This window comes from Poromitra crassiceps (assembly GCF_964638095.1).
Source record: "Poromitra crassiceps genome assembly, chromosome: 23".
NCBI lineage: Eukaryota > Metazoa > Chordata > Actinopteri > Beryciformes > Melamphaidae > Poromitra > Poromitra crassiceps.
This window is the reverse complement of record NC_139639.1, coordinates 7,856,505-7,880,740: the sequence shown is the minus strand read 5'-3', so window position 1 is coordinate 7,880,740 and position 24,236 is coordinate 7,856,505. Positions and strand designations below refer to the sequence as shown.

General features: G+C 42.7%; 1 protein-coding gene across 1 annotated transcript in view; it reads right to left on the bottom strand.

The window, feature by feature from the left end:
- The window catches only part of LOC310797407 (uncharacterized protein), a gene marked incomplete at its 3' end in the record, with an annotated part of 69,218 nt that extends 45,855 nt beyond the window's left edge, over window positions 1–23,363 (bottom strand). Inside the window, exons 1-7 of the mRNA XM_083659776.1 lie at window positions 23,343–23,363; window positions 19,968–20,052; window positions 11,973–12,134; window positions 9,717–9,845; window positions 5,235–5,398; window positions 884–974; window positions 468–512 (exon numbers count right to left, since the gene is read on the bottom strand). Of these exons, the coding sequence (XP_083515902.1) occupies window positions 468–512; window positions 884–974; window positions 5,235–5,398; window positions 9,717–9,845; window positions 11,973–12,134; window positions 19,968–20,037 (661 nt within the window). The 5' untranslated portion in view covers window positions 20,038–20,052; window positions 23,343–23,363. The remainder of the gene's footprint in view (window positions 1–467; window positions 513–883; window positions 975–5,234; window positions 5,399–9,716; window positions 9,846–11,972; window positions 12,135–19,967; window positions 20,053–23,342) is intronic.
- Window positions 23,364–24,236: the final 873 nt, after the last annotated feature.

Below are 24,236 nucleotides of genomic sequence, written 5' to 3'. Positions count from 1 at the left end.
CACCTCGGAGACGCTCAGTCTCCCTGAGACTGAGCCAGCCGATAGGTTAACTGTGCCTGGCTGAGCCACGTGTAACGTATAGGGCAAGCCGACAATATAAATCACGTGCAATATGTGCAATATGTCACAGGCAATAATGATAATTGACACGGAATGTATACTATACTTACTCTACGTATTGGTATTTTGCTACTTAGACATTCTACTTATTTTATGCTATGTTGTGTTTTTCTGCTTGTGTTTTTCTGCTTATTGCTTAATATTGCATTTACTACGGTTTATTTTTATTTTATTTATGCTATGTGTGTTCTGTGAGCGAGCTACTGTAACTTGTCCCAATTTCCCCCCGGGGATCATTAAAGTCTTTCTGATTCTGATTCTGATTCTGATTAAAGTTTTCTGTCTGTCAGATTTCAGCAACACTTTGAGCATCAACAGGAAGAAATATGAGTAATTTAGGTACCTACCTGCTTCTTTTCTTCTCTTTTCTGCTTCTTCCTTTTCTTTTTTTACTGCAGGAATATGTTAAAGAAGCAAATATGTATCATATCACAATATGACTGAATAACTGCAATGGTATTCTTGAGGAACTCTGTTCACACACACATACATAGACACAAGAGACAGACAGGCACACATAAACACAAGAGACAGACACACACTGATGACATCAGTGAGAGCACGCACGCACACACGCACGCACGCACGCACGCACGCACGCACACACGCACACACACACACACACACACACACACACACACACACACACACACACGAGACAGACACACACTCTGATGACAGAATGGCCATAGGTGTCACCGAGAACAAAAGTGAAATCTTAGAGATGTAACATGTAATGTGTTGTTAAAGTGAGGTAACTCACTGGGGATGAGTGGGTTGCTGATGGGTTGGCTGACCTCCTCACTGACTGGGTTCTCCACCTTACAGCTGAACTCCGTATAGTTCAAATCCACCTATTAATCCGTGAAATAGAATTAGCTCAAAGTTCACAAACCAATCACAGTTTAATTTGAATACTGCTCACTTGATGTCTTCACCCTTTGATTAAAGGAGATCTGAGGCTCAGCTGCAGAGCAGTTCCCTGAAGCTGGAAGGAGTTCAGTGTCTTGCTCAAGGACACTCCAGCAGCTTAAAGCATCAATACATGTAAAGGTTTGACTTCCGGTGCTGTGAACTGTGTACAGGCGTTCTGTTTCTCTCTTTGTTTTATGTTATACAACAGGTAGTTCTGGCCGAGCAATTTGATTGGACAAACAGACACGAACGTTTCAGCCTAATGGCCTTCTTCTTCAGCTCCTACACGCTGAAGAAGGGCATTAGGCTGAGACGTTCGTGTTTGTTTGGTGAACTGGAATAAACAAAAGAAAGGACATTCTGTGTGCTGGCTCTCCTTCTCCTTCAACTGTTCTCCTGTGCCGTGCACCTAAACTCTTAAACACCGGTGAGTGTGCTCGCTGCTGGCTGATTGCCAGTTTGTTTGAACATTATGTTGAATGTCGTCTAGTATGTTTATGTACAAATGGTAGATTATTTGTCCTCTGGTATGGGGACTGTGGTTGCAAGTGCAACAGACACGCTGGAATATGGATTGGCGTGTGGACACAGACTGTCGACTGGGGGATATGCGCTTTGCATGCGCTCGTATACAGCAGAGAAACCTTGCTTGAAGCAAGATATTCTGAAACTCAGGGGACTGACTGTGGGGACTACAGGGGACTGTGGTCCATGCTGACACCAGGGCTCCTATCCACATCCCACCAGAGTTGATAAGACCAGACCGGTGAAAGAAACAAGGAAGGAGAGGCGGAGACGACTGTGAGAAAGGCACACAAGACCACCACTTCCATCTGTGATCCTCACAAACCTGCGGTCAATAAACAACAAAATGGACGAGATCCACGCTCATACGAGGTACAGTTCTGATTTTTGGTATGCTATGCTACATGGAAACTAGGGGTGGGGGAAAAAATCGATTCACCTAAGTATCGCGATTTTTAATGTCACGATTTTTTGAATCAATCTTTTATTCCAGAATCGATAATCGCAAAAAAAAATAAAAAAAAAATTGGGTGCTTGCAGTCAGGCCACTCACTAAACAGCAGGCCAGGCGCCGCCTACTGGTTTACTAGTGGTTTTATTACTTTATTAGTTAGTCTGAAGTAATAAATACACTTCAGGGTTAAAGTGGGTGCATCTCATTGTAAAATTGGACTTCAAACAGCCCAAATCTGGCTTCAAACGGCCCAAATTGGGCTTCAAACGGCCCAAATTTCACGCGCGTCGGCCCATATCGGCCTGGCCTGCTTGGTCTCTAATGCCCGGCCTGAATTATGATCCCAGTCCGCCCCTGTTTTTAACTATATCGCCCAGCCCTACTCATGATATATAATATACAGTCTCTAGTGTATGAAAAAAGCAAACAAACTGAAAAAATAAAAGAAAAAAATAAACAAAAATCGCAATCGTAATATCGAATCGCAATAATCGTAGAATCGCAATAATCGTAGAATCGCAATACTTAAGAATCGCAATATAAATCGAATCGGCACCCAAGAATCGTGATAGTATCGAATCGGGAGATAAGTGAATCGCCACAGCCCTAATGGAAACTTGGTTACATTCTGCAATACCAGACTGCCTGTAAAATAGACAGCTTCACTTTGGTGAAAGCAGACAGAGAAATCAGCTCCTGTAAAAGCAGGGGCGGCAGGATCTGCATATACAGTACATTAACGATCGGTGGTGCCGTCAGTACACCGTGAACAGCAGGTTTTGTGATAAAGACGTTGAGATCTTGTACCTGACTTTGAGACCCTTCTATTTGCAGAGGGAATTTGGATGCGTGCTGCTGTTTGTTGTCTACACACCTCCCAGTGGCAACGCGACGCCAGCAGCAGCTACTGTTGAACACGCTGCAGCAACAACATCCAGAGCCCCAGCAATTGTGGTTGGAGACATGAAGCAATGCAAACTGGACATAACAATGCCAGGATTTAAGCAGTATGTGAAGGGTGAAACAAGGAAGAATAAACTTTTGGATAAATGCTTTGTAAACGTGGAGGGAGCATATAGAGACAGTCCGCATGTCTGGGAACGCCCACAAAATGTTAAACGGCTGGCGCGCGAGTGGGGTAAAACCGCCGATATATCTCATGGGCTGACTCATCAAAGGACGGTGCTGCGGCTCTAAACTACATGTTTGGGGGTTCTAGAGCAGAACACAAGACGTCTGCTCAGATGTGCGTTTACTGCGGTGGTTAAATCCCCGATCGTGTCTGCCTGGGCTGGGCTATCAGCTAAATTCTAACTTTGCTGAATGGATAGAACGGGGGAATTTACCCCACCCTGACCCCGCCCCCATCAAGGCTGAGCCAGCTAACCCAGCGTCTATTGTGGGCGTATGGGCGTTCCCAGACATGCGGACTGTCTCTATAGGATAAGACCACCAATAGCTAACTCAGATCATAAATTATGGTCCATTTTGTACCAACTTATAAATCTAAACTGAAACAAACCAGAGAGAAAAATAATCAGAGTGTGGTCACCATATTCACCTTATTCACCACGCCCACTTTTTCTCTCTTCCGCGTTCAACGCAACGTATTTGTTCTTCCGGTTCAGCGCTAGTTGGCGGCTATTTAAAAAAAAACGTCAGTATGAATGAAGTTTGGCAACATTCAGAATTACACTGCGGCCAACTTCAGTTACAGTACATGTTCATAACGTTACTGCTGTGAGGAGCCGATGGCTGTACCCGGTCGGCATTTAACGTTACAAGAGCACGTCGTCAGTGTTTTCTCACTGCCAGTAGCCTAACTACAGTAGGGTTTGACAGATAGCTAGTCCGACCGGTGTCAGCACAATCAGCGATCCCGGTCCTCGCTGCTCGTTTTCCAATAGGCGTTATTCTGATAAACTGGTCACACATAATTACGTTCTCACCTGAAAAATATTCAAACTTTAAAACAGTTTTTTTTTTTTTTAGCTTGAAAACAGCTTTTTGGTCTAAAAATGACTGCGGTAGGCGTACTCTACTTCTGTGTTTAAAACCGGAAAGACGATTATGAAATGATGTCATACAGAAGCGTCCTTGTATGGGCAAAGAATAAGGTGAATAGAAGAAATGAAGGCATGCTTTGACTGTATTATGTGGGAGGAGTTTCATCATGACTCCTTGGATGAGACATCTACAGTAACAACAAACTACATAGACTTTTGTGTACAGTCAGTGATACCAACCAAGAAGATACAAATATATCCAAATAACAACATGTACATAACGATGTAAAACATTATACATTTGAGGAAAATTGCTTTCAGGTACATACATGTAGGAGAATTAAAGCGTATAGAAAAATATTTAAAGTGGAAGCTGCGAGATGCAAAGAGAGCACATAAGCTACAACTAGAAAAAGTTTTTAAAAGCAAAAATACCAAACAGTTATGGGACACCATGAAAAGCATGACTGGACTGTCAATGACCTGGAAAGCATTGGTGGCAGATAATGAGGCCGATTTTGCAAATCAGTTGAACAGTTTCTTTGCTAGGTTTGATAAAGGGAACAATTCAGATCATGCTGGAAATATCATCAGCTCAGTCCTACCTGTGCAGTCTGATATAATTGATGTTTCAGTTGAGCAGGTGAGGAACACGTTTAGACATTTGAATCAGAGGAAAGCCACAGGACCAGATCATCTCAGTGCCTTTATTCTGAAAACCTTTACAGCTCAGCTTGCACCTGTGTAGCAGCCTATTCTTCAGTGTTCCATGGACACTCATATAATTCCTACAAAGTGGAAGACTTCACATATAACACCTCTTCCAAAGAAGAAAACGTGTCCTAAGGAACCTGGGGATTATCGTCCTGTGGCTTTAACTCCTATTGTTATGAAAGCCTTGGATTTTTGGTTTGTTTTAATCCACATTTGATTCATTGGTACCACTCATTTCTCACAAATACAGTACAGGTGGTTAAAGTCAACCAGACTTTTTCCACTTCCATTCTCACTAACATAGGATCACCACAAAAACCATGAACCCTAACCCTAACCCTAGTGTAGTGTAATGAATATGTGAAGCAAGCTGAACAAATGATTCTGGTTTATTCCTGTAAAGTAATGCATTGTTTAGTCCCCTGATATTACAAGTGGACATTAACTAACTCACACATGGACAGGAAGAGAGTTGGACCAACACATCGTCACTATTGTACCTTTGTAATGATTTGCTCTCTGGGTGAGTCAATCTTCTTTGTGTCATCTTTCCACCAGGTGTAACTGACTAGTTCAGCATCTGTGATTATTGCGTTACACCAGAGAGTACAGGAGGACAAATCAGGTTCACAGCTTGTAGAGATGGTGGGTTTAGAGACAGCAGCTGTTGTTGATGGAGAGAAGAGGAGAAAAAGGCCGTTGCAGTCAGGATCAATCACACGCAGTTTTTTTTCTTGATTTTTTCTGTCTCAATGCAGACAGCTAGAAAGAGAGACAGACAGTGAGACTCACAGACTGTTTTTCCACATAAGCCTAATGTGCACTTGACATGAACAAACTTGTAACATTATGTGACATGAAGGGGGGATTTGGGCACAACCAATGTTAAAACAATACAGTGGTTTGACATCAGGGACCCAGGCCTGTTTCTGAGCAGGCACGTGCAGAGGGGCGTGCTAGGGGTGCCTGAGCACCTGCCCGTTTTCCCCTGATGCCAAAAGTGCCCTTTTTGGGAGGGGGGATTTATTTAGATTTTGATTTATTTTTTTACAGTGAAGACAAGAAGAACTTATAACAATAAATAACAATGTATCAATAAATAAAATGTCTGGACAGTTTACACATGTTGACCTTTCAACCGGAAGTTAAGTAATCGTCTGCGTCTCTGTGACGTGTGCAATATTTTTGTCCCAGGATGGTGAAGTCATGACCCGCCCTTCTCTGCCTCTGATTGGCCTAGCGTCAAACATTGTTGATCCAATCACATTCGCTTGGCTATCGATCCTGCGTCTCGCCTTGTCTCCCGCGCCAATCAGAGGCAGAGATGGGCAGGTCATGCCTTCGCCATCCTGCCCACTGCCGAGCTCCAACTGACAGGCGGGTAGGCAACAGTGAAACCGCCCCGTGCCCGTGTTGTACCCCTTTTAAACTTTTGAGCCCCTGCCCCTCTAAGGGTCTCTGCACGGCCCTGTTTCCAAGCACACTTGACCCCAGTATGGCCCCAAACTCTGGTTCGTTTGATTAGTGTGAACATTGCGTTCTGTTCCCACATCCAATTAAAAAGGTGGTCTGCGGAACGGTCCAGGCGTGCCCGGGGACAGAATGCATGTGAATACAACTGTACCAAAACGTGAAGTGGACTGCTATTTCTTTACAGTGTGAGCAGTTATATATATGGTCTGGACTTTTATGACCTTAAAAGTAAATACAAGTTTGTGTATTGTTTTCTACTGTGACCAACATAAAAGTTATAACGTAAAAGCAAGTTGTGTTGATGTTAGCATTAGCTTTGCTTTCATACTGTTAGCTTTGCATTTTAAGTCAAACTATTGCTAGATTAAAGAAATATAGTATGAACATAACATGTTAATGTTAGCCGATATCACACTGAATTGCCAACTCGTAAGCAGTCAAGTCGGTGAAAATTTTCAACTCGAGTGAACGGGCGATGAGGCGAAGATTCCGTCATTCACGCTGCAAAAAAACTCCTCACCCATTTGACTTTCTATGTAATCTGGTCACACGAATATGTGAAAATGTGGCCGATGTCAATGTACAGTAATGTCTAGCTAACTTATTATACTAATGCTAACGGCTACTCACTATTAGCAACACAAATCACTTTTACACTATAGCAGAATACCCTGTGTCCCTGTGTGACTGGCCATGTAGTCAGGCCTCACTCACAGAGTTGGCATGCAGCCTCTCCTCTCTCCCCTCAGAGGGGTTTCATAGTCCTCTTCAGTGGCTGCTTACAACTCAGCTCACCTGTGTGCTGCTCCAGAGTTCACTGGCTAATTCAAACTGCGCTCACCTGTGTGCAGCTCCACTCTGGAACTGGAACTCTTAGCCATTTTTTCCCATTTAGTCATCCCTAATTAGCCACTTCAAAAATCTGTCTCTGTTAGGTCACCCTAACGGTGCTCGTTACACTTCAGCCTGATCGCATGTAAAATGGCAGAGCTGTGGGTAAACACAATTTTGCTCTCTCACACACACACACACACACACACACACACACACACACACACACACACACACACACACACACACACACACACACTCTGCATTCTTATTATAGGTTAAGTTAGTCACAGAATAGAAAACACTACACAAACCCATATTTACCTCTTGTACATCACAAAAGTCCAACCATAGTTTAATAGTATACAGCTCGTCCAGGCACTTGGCAAGTGTACCTAAGGGGGTGGCCACACTGATCCGTGGTGTCTGTCCGTCTGCGTTCATTTCTCTGTTCACTTCCATTCATTTTCAACACAGCTGTCTGTCTGTCTGTCCAGCACTGATGAAGCTACGTATCCAGCAAATTTGCATACGTTTTGATCGACAGAAAAGTTCAAGAGGGCTGAACTTTTTCTGCATGGATGTATTGGATGGACGGATAGTCGCCGTCCCTTTAACCACAGTACAGTGTAGTGTCACCAAAATCATGTCACACGTCAATTGCCTCCTGCTGGTTATACTACACCACTAAGTTTGGAAAAATATGATTTTGCATAATTTTGTGAATTTTTATTGGGGAAATCATATGTTGCTACAGTGTTTGTATTCATAAAATATTGCATGTGTTGTTATCAACTGTTATTGCCAACAAGCCTGGCTAGAGCTGACCCTGGCTGCTTTTTGGGTGTAACGTCATTCAACTGAGAAATTCCTAGATCAACTGGAATGCAGCATTACTTGCTTTTGGAGCCAGCCTCAAGTGGCCATTCAAGGAACTGCGTTATTAGCACTTCCACAATTGTAAAAAATTTCTCTGATCGACGTTGCCCCCTTGGACAGGGGCGTAACTTTGGTTTGAGAAGCGGGGCATGTGGACAACAAAGCCCCCCCCCCCTAAAAGTGTGTGAGTGTGTGTGTGTGTGTGTGTGTGTGTGTGTGTGTGTGTGTGTGTGTGTGTGTGTGTGTGTGTGTGTGTGTGTGTGTGTGTGTGTGTGTGTGTGTGTGTGTGTGTGTGTGTGTGTGAAGGGGGGGGGGTCAATTGTTATGGTTTTTGACCACTCAGGGATTGATGGAAATGCTCAGAATTCATGCATTTTTTGTTCATTGGCAAGCAATTAGGTTCTGGAAATTGTTCAAAACCCTCCTTATTGTCAATATACGTAGGAAGGCCATACATCCCATGAATGCCCGAGGTGCTCTAGTTTGTAGTTATAGTTTCATGAGGCTGTGATTCTCCTCCTAGAAGTCACAATAGGTCTATGGAGACTAACATCATCACACATGAATACAATTGAATACACAAGAGTCTCCGCTTTCCAGTCATACCTAAATTATGCATTTCCAAGATGGTTTAGAGACCCCAGTATGCAGAAATATTAAAATAGAATAGGCGAAAAATATAATTTATACTGCATGCAAAAAAACTGCATGCAAAAAAACTGCATGCTTTTTTGCCAAAAGCTGAGTGTGATTAGCATAAAGTGGGGATATCTGTAAATGGGAGACTCGTGGGTACCCATGGAACCATTCTCATTCAGATATCTTGAGGTGAGAGGTCAAAGCCAGGTTTCCCTTGCCAAAATCTTGACTAACTTTAGAGCACGATTTAGCCCCCTTCCTGACAAGCTAGCATGACAGGGTACCAATGGATGCCTTTCAGTGATTCCCAAACTAGTGGGCTGTGGAGGTACTGCAGGTGGGCCGCAAGTGGTCTGCCAACACTCCTGATTTTCGCGGGCCATCAAAGGGCTGTAGCAGGGTCATTTTTAAAGCTACAGTGAAGATCCTGTTATCAGAAGAAACTAGAAGACCTAATAAGCATCCATTGGTCCATAACATGCTTGGTACCAATGGTAGGTTAAACTTGACCTCTCAGCTCAGTTTATCTGAATGAAAATTGGTTCAATGGCTACCCACACATCTGCCCTTTACAGATAAGGAGCACAGCCTAAATTAATAGCTTGTGGATTGATTTCTTCTGTTGTTGCTCATCACATTTTGTTTCAACAAATGTGTTATGCATGCAAATATTTTTGATGAGTAAGGGAGATCAAATGTTTGGCAATCTGGCTTTTGGGTATTTTGCCTCAATTTTTGTATTTAGATGGATTATTAATTTCCCTTATGACCAAGTTCACATGCTCTGTTAATGAAATAAAAATATATAGGGAAATACATCATCTTAGTCACGTGTGCTGATCAGAGTTGTGATTAAAGGGTTGGGTGGGCCCCTGAAGATTTTCAGATTTGAAAGTGGGCCATGGCATTCTTAACTTTGAGAATCCCTCCCTTAGGTCTTTTAGTTTCATATGATACCAGTTTTCTTACACTATCTTTAAAAGTGAACCTGCTACACCCTCTGAAAAACAGTAATGTCGGCTGACATCCACGATTTTTGTTGTTAAAATTGTTGTCCCTATGGAAATTTCACCATTGCTCTTGGTTAAAACCAAGTGGTGAATTCAGGGGAAAACAACACACAAGTCCACATCACACACTTAAAAAAATAAAACACTTACGGATGACTTTGAGTTGAATCTGTCTGTCCACGTTGAAGTTGTTGATCTGTGCTGTGTACAATCCACTGTCTCCTCTGGTCAATCCTCTGATCCTCATCTCTCCAGTTGAAGTGTTCAGGTCACCACGATCTTCAAATATGCAATAACATAGTTAGGGGTAGCTAGCTATTTCTGTATTTTTAAACCTGCATCATACATCCCTTTTTTCATATTTGCTTATGTATAACTAAGTCATGTGAGCAGAAATCTTTGAAATTGGTCCAGTATTGACCTAGATCGCTTTTCCCACAAGATAATGTTCACAAAAAATGAGTAGTACTTTCATGACTTTTGAAGTGTTTTCTTAAAAAATGCATTTATGCATCAAAGGTCATAAAAGTGGTCCTTATTTGTAAAGATGATCTTGCTGAACACAAACTTCACTGTTTCATACACTTTTCTTAACCACAGATGTGAAGTTCACACCATACGCCGAATCAACGCTCAACCTACACTGAACCCACAAGTTTCATTTAGAAAAACAGGCGAAGCCGTTCACATCAGCCGTGCGCGTGCCTTGCTCAAGCCTTGCTCAAGCCTTGCTCATGCAATTGTTTAGAATTCAGTCCTATTTTCCAAGCGTAATTGGCTGTTCACACAGGACGCCGAAGCAACGCTCAACCTAAGCTCAACCTACACTGAACCCACAAGTTTCATTTAGGCATCCTTGTTAACAGGCGAAGCCGTTCACACCACACACACGCGCCACGCTTGGAAAATAGGACTGAATCCTGAACGATCGCGTGAGCAAGACTTGAGCATGCCATGAGTGTGACATGCATGTGGCTGGTGTGAACGGCTTCGCCTGTTAACAAGGACACCTAAATGAAACTTGTGGGTTCAGCGTAGGTTGAGCTTAGGTTGAGCGTTGCTTCAGCGTCCTGTGTGAACGGACAGTAATGCGTGAAGCTTGAAGCTGCCATGCATGAAGTAAATGGAGGGGGCCGGTGGAGCAGCTCCGAGCCCGGCACTGAGGAAAGGAGAGTGTCTGGTGTGAACGGAGGCGTGAGCTCACGTTCAGCGTGAGTCAAGCATCAACAAAGGTTTAGAGTAGACTAATGTCAATCATGAAGTTTACCTGCTCATCCACATCACACCATACTTTGTTATTCATGCCCCCTTTCATTTATAGCCTACTTTTCCCATCCATTCACAGTCACCCATGCTTCCCCCCTCTAGTAATAGCCAATCAGCTGAAGCCAATCCCTTTCCCCCGCTTTTCTGCTGAGCCAATCACGGTTGAGTGTATTTGAAGTTATTGTTTTTACTCTGTTGTTAGACTAACCACATTTGTGTTGTCGCCACAGTTGGCCGTGATTGCCTTGAAGCACTTGTTTTACCCCACCTCCTCCCCTCCCACCACCGTCATGACTCCTGAAGAATTCCCTATGGGGGAATTTTCTAAATTATGCACTGCTGATGCCCTCCTCTCGCCATCTCAGGAGGGGCGGAGTCAGGGAGTCATATGCCAAACCTTAAAATGTTTATTGTATCATTAAAGTGTATTTGAACCTTCTTAGTCTCTCATGATTGAACTTATTTCATGCATTCAACCGAAATCCCCATGCAAAAATCTCATTGCCTTTTACACCTATGAACCAGGAAGTGCCGTGACTTCTGGGTAAGTCTACAAAAATACATCATCCCTGCAGTACTCTATGGTCCCTTTTCCCTAGCCCCCACCACTGTGGGTGGGGTGTGGGTGGTGGGAGGAGGAGTGAGTAGGCTCTAGCCACTCCTCCTCCCACCACTGTGGGTGGGGTGTGGGTGGTGGGAGGAGGAGTGACTAGGCTCTAGCCACTTCTCCTACCCACCCCTCGAATCAAGGCTCTCTACAACTTTTCTATCCCTAGCTATGGCCCCTACCTACCCCCCCCCCCCCCTTCCTTGATGGAACGGATGGACGTGAGGTCACAGTGACCTTGAACTTTGACCACCAAAATCCACTCAGTTCCTCCTTGATTCCAAGAGGATGTTTGAGCCAAATTGGAAGAAATTTCCATCAAGGCGTTCCTGAGATATTGCATTAACGAGCAAGGAACGGATGTACATACAGACAGACGTACGTTCAACCTGAAAACATCATGCATCCGGCCATGGCCATCACCGGCGCAGGCATAAAAACCACAGCACCATTCAGCATACATCTGAGAGAACAACTTGTCCCTCCCTCCCCCTGTTAAATCTGATCTTAAATCACCCTGTGTCTCAGTTTACCTGTGAATTGACGGTAGGAATCTATCGGCTGATTCGGCCCATTCCACTGCATGGCGATGGCAGTTCCCTCGTACCACTCTATGGCAGTAATGGAGCTACTCACAGAGGACCAGTCTGGCTTGAGGACAACACTGCCCCCTAGTTTCCCGTAGAGTGTTTTTTCTGCAAAGACAAAACCAATGGAAGCTGTGAGATTTCAAATGTGAGCGTGTGTTTTGGCAGTGTCAGAGGGGGCGGAGCAGGTGTCAGAGGGGGCGGAGCAGTGTCAGAGGGGGCGGAGCAGAACTAGTCACGTTAAAACAGGTTCACTTGCATTGGAAAAGTGAAGTCATCTCAACACATTGTAGATATTTCAAGGTATTAAAAAAATGATTTAATACTACTAATACATAATGATATTTTGATACATAATACATCAGTATTTCTTAAGTGGTGTCTATTCTTTTCTGTTATGTTCTACTGTTTTCTATTTCCCTGTGAGTTATTGTCCTTTCCAGTACTCGACTATTGAATTAAGTCGTGCTGTACCACTTCATCCATTTTGCATTGTTCTGCTTCATCATTAGCAAGTGCCACAGAACATCTGCAATCTGCCTTTGATGTTATTCAGAATAATCTTCATCAATTGAGACTTGTGCTAAATTCTGACAAGACTAAAATGATGTGCTTTTCAAAATCAAAGAAGACAGAGGATGGCTGTCAGATTGTTACACTAAATAAGAAAGTGATTGAACGAGTTTCTGTCTACAAATACCTGGGTTTTTACTTGGAAGAAAATGTGTCTTTTAAACACCATATTGAGTGTCTTACAAAGAAACTCCGGGTGAAACTGGGTTTCTTTTACAGAAACAAGGGTTGTTTCTCCTTTAGTGCGAGAAAAAGGCTTATACAGGCAACGTTTCTGTCGATACTGGACTATGGTGATATCTTATACATGCATGCAAATCTTTCTTCTCTGAAAATGCTGGATTCAGTCTATCATGCAGCATTCAGATTTGTAACAGACTCAGGTTTTCGTACTCGTCATCACTGCATCACTCTCTCTTTCTAAGAAAAAACAAAAAAAAAAAACTACTAACCTAAACTAAACTTGTACCACTGTTCCTTCAGAAGTTGTAGTTGTCATAGACTGTGCTCCATAGTTGATTGCTCTATTGCTGACAAAAATGTGTTATTCTAAGTCGCTTTGGATAAAAGCGTCTGCCAAATGACGTAATGTAATGTAATGTAATGCATCTTATATGAGAGTGTTGGTTGGCCTTCTCTGCACAATCATAGATTGGAACACTGGTATTGTTTTCTTTATAAGGCCATTCTGTGTGACTTGCCTCCTTACTTATGTTCCCTCTTGATTCCTAAAATCACCACCAGGAGTAATCTTCGGTCCGATGGACAGATTTTGTTCGTCATTCCTCGGACGAGGACGTTTTTGGTGAAAGTGCTTTTACAGCATTTGCACCCTCGTCCTGGTCTAAATTACAGAGTGATTTTAAACTGGATTATCTACCAAGTATGGAGCAGTTTAAAACTAGAATTAAGGAGTATTTGAGTAGTGAATGCACATGTGCTAATACTGAATGGTGATGCTTATGATGTACTGATGTGGCTTGCACCCAGTTCTGTAACTGGTTTTATGTTGTTTTTGTTTTTGCTTTTTTTCCTCTCACATGTATTTTATGTGAAACTATTTGTGCTGCTGTCCTGGCCAGGACCCCCTTGCAAAAGAGATTCTGAATCTCAATGGGTTTTTCTTCCTGGTTAAATAAAGGTCACTAACTAACTAACTAATCTCTGGTCTGAGCCTCCTACAGTAGGCTACCTGCTGGGTTACTGTCTGTAGACCACTTCATGTCTGGTCTGAGCCTCCTACAGTAGGCTACCTGCTGGGTTACTGTCTGTAGACCACTTCATCTCTGGTCTGAGCCTCCTACAGTAGGCTACCTGCTGGGTTACTGCCTGTAGACCACTTCATCTCTGGTCTGAGCCTCCTACAGGAGGCTACCTGCTGGTTTACTGCCTGTAGACCACTTCATCTCTGGTCTGAGCCTCCTACAGTAGACTACCTGCTGGTTTACTGCCTGTAGACCACTTCATCTCTGGTCTGAGCCTCCTACAGTAGACTACAGTACCTGCTGGTTTACTGTCTGTAGAACACTTCATCTCTGGTCTGAGCCTCCTACAGTAGGCTACCTGCTGGTTTACTGTCTGTAGACCACTTCATCTCTGGTCTGAGCCTCCTACAGGAGACTACCTGCTGGTTTACTGCCTGTAGACCACTTCATCTCTGGTCTGAGCCTCCTACAGTAGGCTACCTGCTGGTTTACTGCCTGTAGACCACTTCATCTCTGGTCTGAGCCTCCTACAGGAGACTACCTGCTGGTTTACTGCATGTAGACCACTTCATCTCTGGTCTGAGCCTCCTACAGTAGACTACCTGCTGGTTTACTGTCTGTAGACCACTTCATGTCTGGTCTGAGCCTCCTAGCTACCTGCTGGTTTACAGCCTGTAGACCACTTCATCTCTGGTCTGAGCCTCCTACAGTAGGCTACCTGCTGGTTTACTGTCTTTAGACCACTTCATGTCTGGTCTGAGCCTCCTAGCTACCTGCTGGTTTACTGCCTGTAGACCACTTCATCTCTGGTCTGAGCCTCCTACAGGAGGCTACCTGCTGGTTTACTGTCTGTAGACCACTTCATCTCTGGTCTGAGCCTCGTAGCTACCTGCTGGTTTACTGCCTGTAGACCACTTCATCTCTGGTCTGAGCCTCCTACAGGAGGCTACCTGCTGGTTTACTGTCTGTAGACCACTTCATCTCTGGTCTGAGGCCTCCTACAGGAGGCTACCTGCTGGTTTACTGCCTGTAGACCACTTCATCTCTGGTCTGAGCCTCCTACAGGAGGCTACCTGCTGGTTTACTGTCTGTAGACCACTTCATCTCTGGTCTGAGGCCTCCTACAGGAGGCTACCTGCTGGTTTACTGCCTGTAGACCACTTCATCTCTGGTCTGAGCCTCCTACAGTACACTACCTGCTGGTTTACTGCCTGTAGACCACTTCATCTCTGGTCTGAGCCTCCTACAGTAGACTACCTGCTGGTTTACTGCCTGTAGACCACTTCATCTCTGGTCTGAGCCTCCTATGGAGACTACCTGCTGGTTTACTGCCTGTAGACCACTTCATCTCTGGTCTGAGCCTCCTACAGTAGGCTACCTGCTGGTTTACTGCCTGTAGACCACTTCATCTCTGCTCTGAGCCTCCTACAGGAGACTACCTGCTGGTTTACTGCATGTAGACCACTTCATCTCTGGTCTGAGCCTCCTACAGTAGACTACCTGCTGGTTTACTGTCTGTAGACCACTTCATGTCTGGTCTGAGCCTCCTAGCTACCTGCTGGTTTACTGCCTGTAGACCACTTCATCTCTGGTCTGAGCCTCCTACAGGAGGCTACCTGCTGGTTTACTGCCTGTAGACCACTTCATCTCTGGTCTGAGCCTCCTAGCTACCTGCTGGTTTACTGCCTGTAGACCACTTCATCTCTGGTCTGAGCCTCCTATAGGAGGCTACCTGCTGGTTTACTGTCTGTAGACCACTTCATCTCTGGTCTGAGCCTCCTATAGGAGGCTACCTGCTGGTTTACTGCCTGTAGACCACTTCATCTCTGGTCTGAGCCTCCTATAGGAGGCTACCTGCTGGTTTACTGCCTGTAGACCACTTCATCTCTGGTCTGAGCCTCCTACAGGAAGCTACCTGCTGGTTTACTGCCTGTAGACCACTTCATCTCTGGTCTGAGCCTCCTACAGGAGGCTACCTGCTGGTTTACTGCCTGTAGACCACTTCATCTCTGGTCTGAGCCTCCTATAGGAGGCTACCTGCTGGTTTACTGCCTGTAGACCACTTCATCTCTGGTCTGAGCCTCCTCCAGGAGGCTACCTGCTGGTTTACTGTCTGTAGGACTTCAGACCAGCTGTGGCAGCAATAGGAAAATGGACAATTATTAGGCTAAACTGCCACACTTCATATTTAATTCACCTGGAGGGAAATAACCTTTTTTTAATGTATTAATTTTCTCATAATTCATACTAAATGATGAGGATGTGTACATGTAGAGGCACATTTCACGTGCACACTGGTGGCCTATGAGTGTGTGAGGGGCAATTTAACAACGTGCATGATTTTTAGTTGTGAGAAGTGCCTGACTGTGTCTTGAGTCACATGGACCAGCTTGAACACATTTCAGATGCAGAACCTGGAACAGTCTCAAATATGTTTGCAATGCTTTTGGAACATTGTTTGGTTGCAGTAACAGATTAGGTCACTGGGTGGTGCTGCTTGTTTATACTGAGACTGTGTTACAGCAACAGGTTGAGTCAGTAATTCATGCATTTGACCACAAAATGCAACCCAGTCTCCATTTTTTTTTTAAGTAGAAACATTTGTCCACAGCCTAAAAACATTTCTATTTCACAATTTCGACTCTAAAATTGTTAAATGGAAAATGGTTTTTGTGTGGATTTTTGGTTAGGTTTAAGGTTAGGGTCTGGATTAGGGTTAGGGTTAGAGGGTCTGAGGTGGTCGGGTCAGGGGGGGTCGAGGACCCCTCCTCCACGCCCCACACCTAACCGTAACCTCTCCCACCCCCCACACCTAACCCTAACCTCTCCCACCCCTCTCGAAACTCCCACCCCTCTAAAAAGGGGAGCGTGTCTATGTTCCCACAATTTTGAGCCTGGCTTTATCCAATATTCAAATTTCTGTTTTGGAAATATATGCAAATTTGTGTATATTTATGCCTCATTTGCACAATTAAACATACAATTTCAAAAAACTGTAGTGTCTGTTTTGGTAGGATCATTAGATCATTTTCAAAGCTTTCCCTCATAGGATTCCTTACTCTCTCATTTAGAACATATTGAGCACACAAAATCCATTGAGTTTGGTTTTGTTGCAATTAGTGAGAGGTTGACCCAAACGTTTGTGGTAAAATGCCTACAGAACCACGCCCAGTCGACAAGTAGGTCCTCTCTTCAGTAACGACTTGGTACATGTTAAACCATATCAGTCTACATGTTGAGAGATTATAGTGTTGTAGAGACCAGGCACTACTGTATATTGATTTGGTACGTCTTAAACCATATCAGTCTACATCTATGTTGAGAGATTATAGTGCCGTAGAGACCAGGCACTACTGTATATTGATTTGGTACGTCTTAAACCATATCAGTCTACATGTATGTTGAGAGATTATAGTGCTGTAGAGACCAGGCAGCACTACTGTATATTGACTTGGTACGTGTTAAACCATATCAGTCTACATGTATGTTGAGAGATTATAGTGTTGTAGAGACCAGGCACTACTGTATATTGACTTGGTACGTGTTAAACCATATCAGTCTACATATCAGTCTACATATCAGTCTACAAGAGCAATAATCCAAAGACGCTTAATGATTTCAGACCCGTTGCTCTGACTTCCTTAATCATGAAGCAATTTGAAAAACTAGTTAAGTCTGAGCTTGTGGCTAAAACCGAGAGCCTGCTGGACCCTTTTCAGTTCGCTTATAGGACTGGAAGGGGCGTCCAAGACGCTACTGCCACCCTACTCAATCTTCTTTACAAACATCTAGAAGGTAGTAAAAACCATGCCAGGCTGCTCTTCATTGATTTCTCATCAGCGTTTAATACCATCCAGCCCCATGTCCTGGTAGATAAACTACTCAGCACGTTTGGTTTGGATGCATGTTTAGTGGGCTGGATCCTTGACTTCCTTACTAACAGATCTCAAAGAGTAAGAGTTAATGGGATTTTATCTAGCATCTTGTCATCCTCTACCGGCTCGCCTCAGGGCTGTGTCTTATCCGCCTTTCTTTACATTCTTTACACCAACGACTGTCGTGGCCTGTATAACAACAGATTCATCATTAAGTATGCTGACGATTCTGTCATCGTCAGCCTGCTTAAGGATGATGAGGACGGCCACGGGCAGGTTATCGATGATTTTCTGTCCTGGTGTAATGATGCTTTCTTGCAGATCAATGTCTCGAAAACAAAATAAATCTGCATTGATTACAGACGTTCCCCTCCTACACCTCAGAACAGTGTTTTTAATGGTCAGAATGTGGATCTTGTCACCAGTTATAAATATCTAGGCACGATAATTGACGACAAGCTCAAATTCGACCTGAACACTGACATGTTGTGTAAAAAAGGTCAGCAACGTCTACATTGCCTGAGGAAACTTGCAAAGTTCCAAATTGATAAGACTCTGATGAAACTGTTTTATAGTGCCTATATCGAGTCAGTCATTTCCTTCTCCATTGCCTGTTGGTATGGTAACCTGTGTATTAAGGATAAGAATTCCCTCTGAAAAATTGTGAAGGTGGCCTCTAAAGTAGCCGGTATCCATCTGGACAGCCTCGACCATGTCTTTAACAGACAAGTACTTAAGAAGGCTTTGTCCATCCGTTCAGACGCAGCCCACCCTCTAAGCTCGGAGTACAGGCTCCTTCCTTCAGGTCGTCGACTGTGTGCCCCACGGGCCACAAAAAATAGGCACAAGTTCTCCTTTGTCCCTGTCTCCATTCGAGCATTGAACGCTGCTGAGGGAAGGCATTGATGGTTTAGTGTTGTATTATCATTTTTTACTTTCAGCCTCCGCCGCTGTTTGTATTGTTTTATTGTTTCTATTGATTTTATGGTTTCTATTATTTTATTGCTTTTATTGTTTTTAACTATTGATTTATCTTTCCTTACTTTGTGCACTTTACTGGCCATTTGTGCACTTTATTCTACTACCTCACTTTACCGGTCGCTGCGTGTCTGCACTTTACTGATCGCTGTGCACTTTACGGATCGCTGTGCACTTTACGGATCGCTGTGCACTTTACGGATCGCTGTGCACTTTACCGATTGCTGTGCACTTTAATGCTACCTTGCACATTATCGGTCATTGTGTGCCACAAACAAGGTCCTTGATGTTTTATTTAGCCTTTTATTTATTTTAACTGCATGTAACATTTAACATGCTACTTGTGTTGTTTCTTGTCAATGTTCTTATTTGTATGTCTATATGCTGCAACTCAATTTGCCCTTTGGGACACTAATAAACTTGAACTTGAACTTGAACTTGTATGTTGAGAGATTATAGTGCTGTAGAGACCAGGCACTACTGTATATTGACTTGGTACGTGTTAAACCATATCAGTCTACATGTATGTTGAGAGATTATAGTGCTGTAGAGACCAGGCACTACTGTATATTGACTTGGTACATGTTAAACCATATCAGTCTACATGTATGTTGAGAGATTATAGTGCTGTAGAGACCAGGCACTACTGTATATTGACTTGGTACATGTTAAACCATATCAGTCTACATGTATGTTGAGAGATTATAGTGCTGTAGAGACCAGGCACTACTGTATATTGACTTGGTACATGTTAAACCATATCAGTCTACATGTATGTTGAGAGATTATAGTGCTGTAGAGACCAGGCAGCACTACTCTATATCGGCATATTGGCTCCAGAGAGAAATTACACAATGTCAAGGCCTCAATAATGACTCGCTCAAAGTCTCTAGTATCTGCAAATGTCTCAAACCAACACAGAAATAAATCTTGATCCAATTAAATAGCCTGTCATGTTGGTCTTTACTGAAATCATCCCCACCACCATATGGATTTACCAAGATCATTACGTCAGAATTATGTCGGAATTCTTGCATATTTGCAGAATTATGACATAATTGTCATAATTCTAAAATATTTTCAGAATTACGAGATCTATTAATTTATCAAATTTAAAAATTAAACATTTTGAAAACGGCAAATGCCTTTTCCCAGTGAATTCAATATGCTTCTGTTCAGTTTATACCCTTTATGCGAAATAAATAAATAAATAAATAAATAAATAAATAAATAAATAAATAAATAAATAAATAAATAAATAAATAAATAATCAGTGTTCAGCTAAGCCTGTAAAATTAATCCAAACTTACTGGACTTTAGGCTCTCTGCAGCCAGCAGGCAGACCCACATCAACCACGTCAGAATGACAGAAGGCGACATCCTCTTCTCTGTAACCTAAAGTATATTACAGTACAGTATATCAGTATTGTATAAAACAGTATATATTTGAGTATATAAGTAGTGTACATAACAGTATTACAGTAAATCAGTACTGTATATAACAGTATATATTACAGTATGGAGGAAACGTGAAGTATTTAAAAGTTTAAGGATTATAATGATTAGATGCCATCCCTTCAGGACCTGCACACTACCAGGATGCTGAAGCGGTCTTGGAAAACCATGGCCAACCCCTCCCACCCAGGACATAAACTCTTTGAGGCCCTCCCCCCTGGCAGGAGACTGAGGTCTAAGTAATCTAATTACTTACTGTGGCTATTAAAGTGAATCTTGAATCTTGAAAACAAACAAAGAACACAAAGCTATGTTCTTCCTATCCAATCTCACTTTCTCAGCACACACAAAAAAAAACAGTTATTCGGTCTTCTCTTAAAATTTGGTATGAATTCTGGTGCCGTTTTAAATTTTCCTGTGCTTTGGGGCCATAACTCTCAATCACCTATCCCCCCTTCATCTTTAGACTCTACCTTTTCTTTGTGGAAATCTACTTTCGTGATCTATACCAGGACAATATATTTTCTACTTTTTCATCCCTTTCAAGTACATATGATTTGCCATGCTCACATCTCTTCCGTTATCTTCAGATATGACACTGTGTAACCTCTCAGTTTCCTTCTTTCCCTTCTATGCCAATTTTACTTCCATGGGAGGAATTATTTAAACTTTCACTCGATCAGAGATCACATATATCTCAGATTTACTCCTTCATTATGTCATTTAATAACAAATCTGTTTTGAAAGCTAATTCAGTGTGGCAAGAGGAAATGGGTGTTGAGTTCTCCAAAGATGTTCAGTGTGACAGGAGAGACCACATAACATTTCACTCAGACCAAAACGTAAAGAAATCGTGTATTTAAAGAAACTATTTTTTTTTTTGTCGTTTTTTTAGTTTTGGTCAGAGTGAAATGTTCTATGGTCAAAACTCAATCTGGGTGGAGGGCCGAGGGCCAAAAATAAACGTTGTGGAATTACATTAAAATGTATTGTGTTTTATAGAAAATTAACATTCTAAATCTAAAATAACATTTCAATGTAATAATCTACTTTTTATCTGTTTGGTAATTGTAATAATTTGCAATTGGTTATATATATTCCAAAAAACATCTGCATTTGTGGGGAGCTTAAACATTTAATCAGTAAACACCCAGTTAAAAACAGTTGTATTTTCCACCTTTGTAATCAAGAGAGAAATTTGACTTAATTCACAACTTGAAAAATCCTCAAGGTACTTTGAAAATCAGCTTTATTGTCCATCTTTTGTAAACAATTTGCCATGACAATTTGCAGGGATGCAATCTCAGGAGTGAACACACTGTAGTATCAGCCACATTCAGACACTGTTTCACAAAGTCACCACATGAAAAAGCTCGTCCACCCTTTGCAATCAGTGCAGATATCTGATAACTTGGCCGAGTTGCATTCTGGATAAAGAAATCTGGGAATTACCCCCCCTGCAGTCCTGATTGCAAATTGCTCAACAGACCTGAATGTTTAGAGATTTGAATATTTGTGTGTTGTAGGTTGATGCTTTGAGATTTTACTTGAGAAGTGTGTGCAACAACTGAACATTGTGTTTTGACAACAAGGTGATGTGTAATTGACAGAGTGTAAAGAAGGAAAGTCAGAGTCTAATTCAGATAAGCGAGTGTGAAGTAGTGCCAAATTGGGTCAAGCGATTGGTACATGAAGTGAAGGTTGTGCAAATTGTGCAGAATTTTCGCTTTTGGTGTGTTAACAATTGTGAAAAACTGTAAGCTGAAACTAAGAGAGAGAGAGAGAGAGAGAGAGAGAGAGAGAGAGAGAGAGAGAGAGAGAGAGAGAGAGAGGGGAGGGGTGGACTAATGTGACCCATCAGGAAATGTCTCTGTTCCTGTTTTAAATCTAAAGCTCTGAGCAGGTATTGCCTCAACTCCAGAGGAAGCAGAAAACTAACACTACTCTCCTTCCTCAGTGCTGCCTGTCTGTTCGGAGGTTGCGGTCACTTCCTCTTAAGGCAGGAAGTCAAGCCGCCTGCAACCAGCCTGGGGTGCGTGATTTCTAACCCCACATAGGATAAGCAATAACCACGCCCTGTGGCGCCGGGATTGGCCAGGAGCAACACTGGAGGGCACGCAGCCCAGCGATTTCATGAACCAACCACGCCCTGTGGCGCCGGGATTGGCCAGGAGCATTGAAGTTTGGGACTAAAGCACCTGGGGTTTTTCATCTTTTAAAATAAAGATGTTTAAAAAACTATTGCTTGTTACATTTTCAGTGCTGTACCTTTTCTCTGGGTAAGAATTGAGCTTGAAATTAACGATATGATACATTATATTATATGAGCTATGTGTACATTGTGTAGATTACAATTATTATGCTTATTATTATTACTATGCTAAGGAAGGTAGGTGACCATAATTAATTTCAATGTCCGCTCTCGAAATCGCTGTCCGCTATTCAGTTGGTTCATGAAATCGCTGGGCTGCGTGCCCTCCAGTGTTGCTCCTGGCCAATCCCGGCGCCACAGGGCGTGGTTATTGCTTATCCTATGTGGGGTTAGAAATCACGCTCCGCGGGTGAGTTCAGTGCCGACAACATAGCAAACCGTTTATTTAAACGGAAACGGCGGTGCTTTGAACACCCTGACACAAGCGTTGGAGCCGTCTGTTGGATCCACTGTGCACACTGCCTCTTTAAAGAGTAAGGTTTATATAAACATCACTGCTGCTGACTGGTAACACCTCTGACACAGTAAGGTTTATATACACATCACTGCTGCTGACTGGTAACACCTCTGACACGGCCACCAAACAAGAGACAACATCCCTCAAAGCCTGTTGCAAACCGTTTGGAGGAAACATGAGGTTCAACTCAGAAAACGTAGCATATGGTGCACACCGTTTAGCGATTTGACACACCCCTGGTTATGTACAGTAACGCTGCTGTCGGGCGGAAACCTTGCATCTAAAAAATAGCAATTTTTCAAAAGGAGGAAAGAACTGGTTTAAAGTACCTCAACTTTCACAGGTTATTTTTGGGTACCCACAAAATCCATTTATGAAAAAAAAAGAAAATAAGGCATAATTTGGAGATAGGTTTCCGCCTGACAGCGAGTAAATGCAATACAAATACAAGACATGAAAAGAGTTTGTTTCCACAACATCACTAATGTTAAAGTAGATCTGCTGATAGAGTCAGGAAAGTAAAATAGAATGGAAACTGTGTAGAAACTGATGGCACAATACCTTTAGCTGGAGACAGTTATCTGTGAGACGACGAAGATACAAACAAATGAGGAAGAGAGAGAAGGAGGGGGAGTGTGCAGGCTAGAGGGAGGAGCAGGAGTGAGAAAGAGAGAGAGAGAGAGAGAGAGAGTTCAGTTGTGTCATGTTAATAGCCCTTTATCACACAAGCATGTCTCAAAGGGCTATAGCATCATCACAGTCATAATTATCATACATCTACAATCAACATAGGTTACATACATAGGTTATGTCCATATGAAATGTGTTTTTCAGATCAGAATGATTTGGAAATCATCTCCAAAGCGCATGGAGCATTTTTAGTTTTGTTTTTCCCCTGGCATCGCACGCAGCACAGGTCAGGACGTAGGGCCTAATGGTCAGACGGACGCTAGCCGTCTTTAGTCGGACGCTAGGACCCCTATTTAGTCCGCATGGGCCCCTTTGATGATATTTTGTCTCTCAAACCAAAATCTGAGGATATTTCTGGGTATGATTTTGTCCAGAGTTCCATAACTGTATTGTAGCTAGAGATACTGTAACAGAGAAACTATGATCACAACAACCCTCCACCCCCACGGAAACAAATGTCACTCAAAGCTGAAACTACAGATTGTAGCCTAAGTCTCTATTTTAACTCTCAACAACCTTGTGAATAAGCACAAACTCCTCAACAAGAGTTAACAGTTATCACAGCAAAAATAATAATAATATATATATGCATAAATCTAAATAAATTCAACAGATGATATTCTCTCTCTCTGCGTCTATCTCTATCTCTCTGTCTCTGCCTTGCAGGGCTCAGTACTTAGTTTCCTGTTGTGGTTTTGATGTGTGCTATGTTCTTTCAGTGTCTCTGTGCCAGTTTAAACCAAGCAGTGTTTGTTACCACATAGA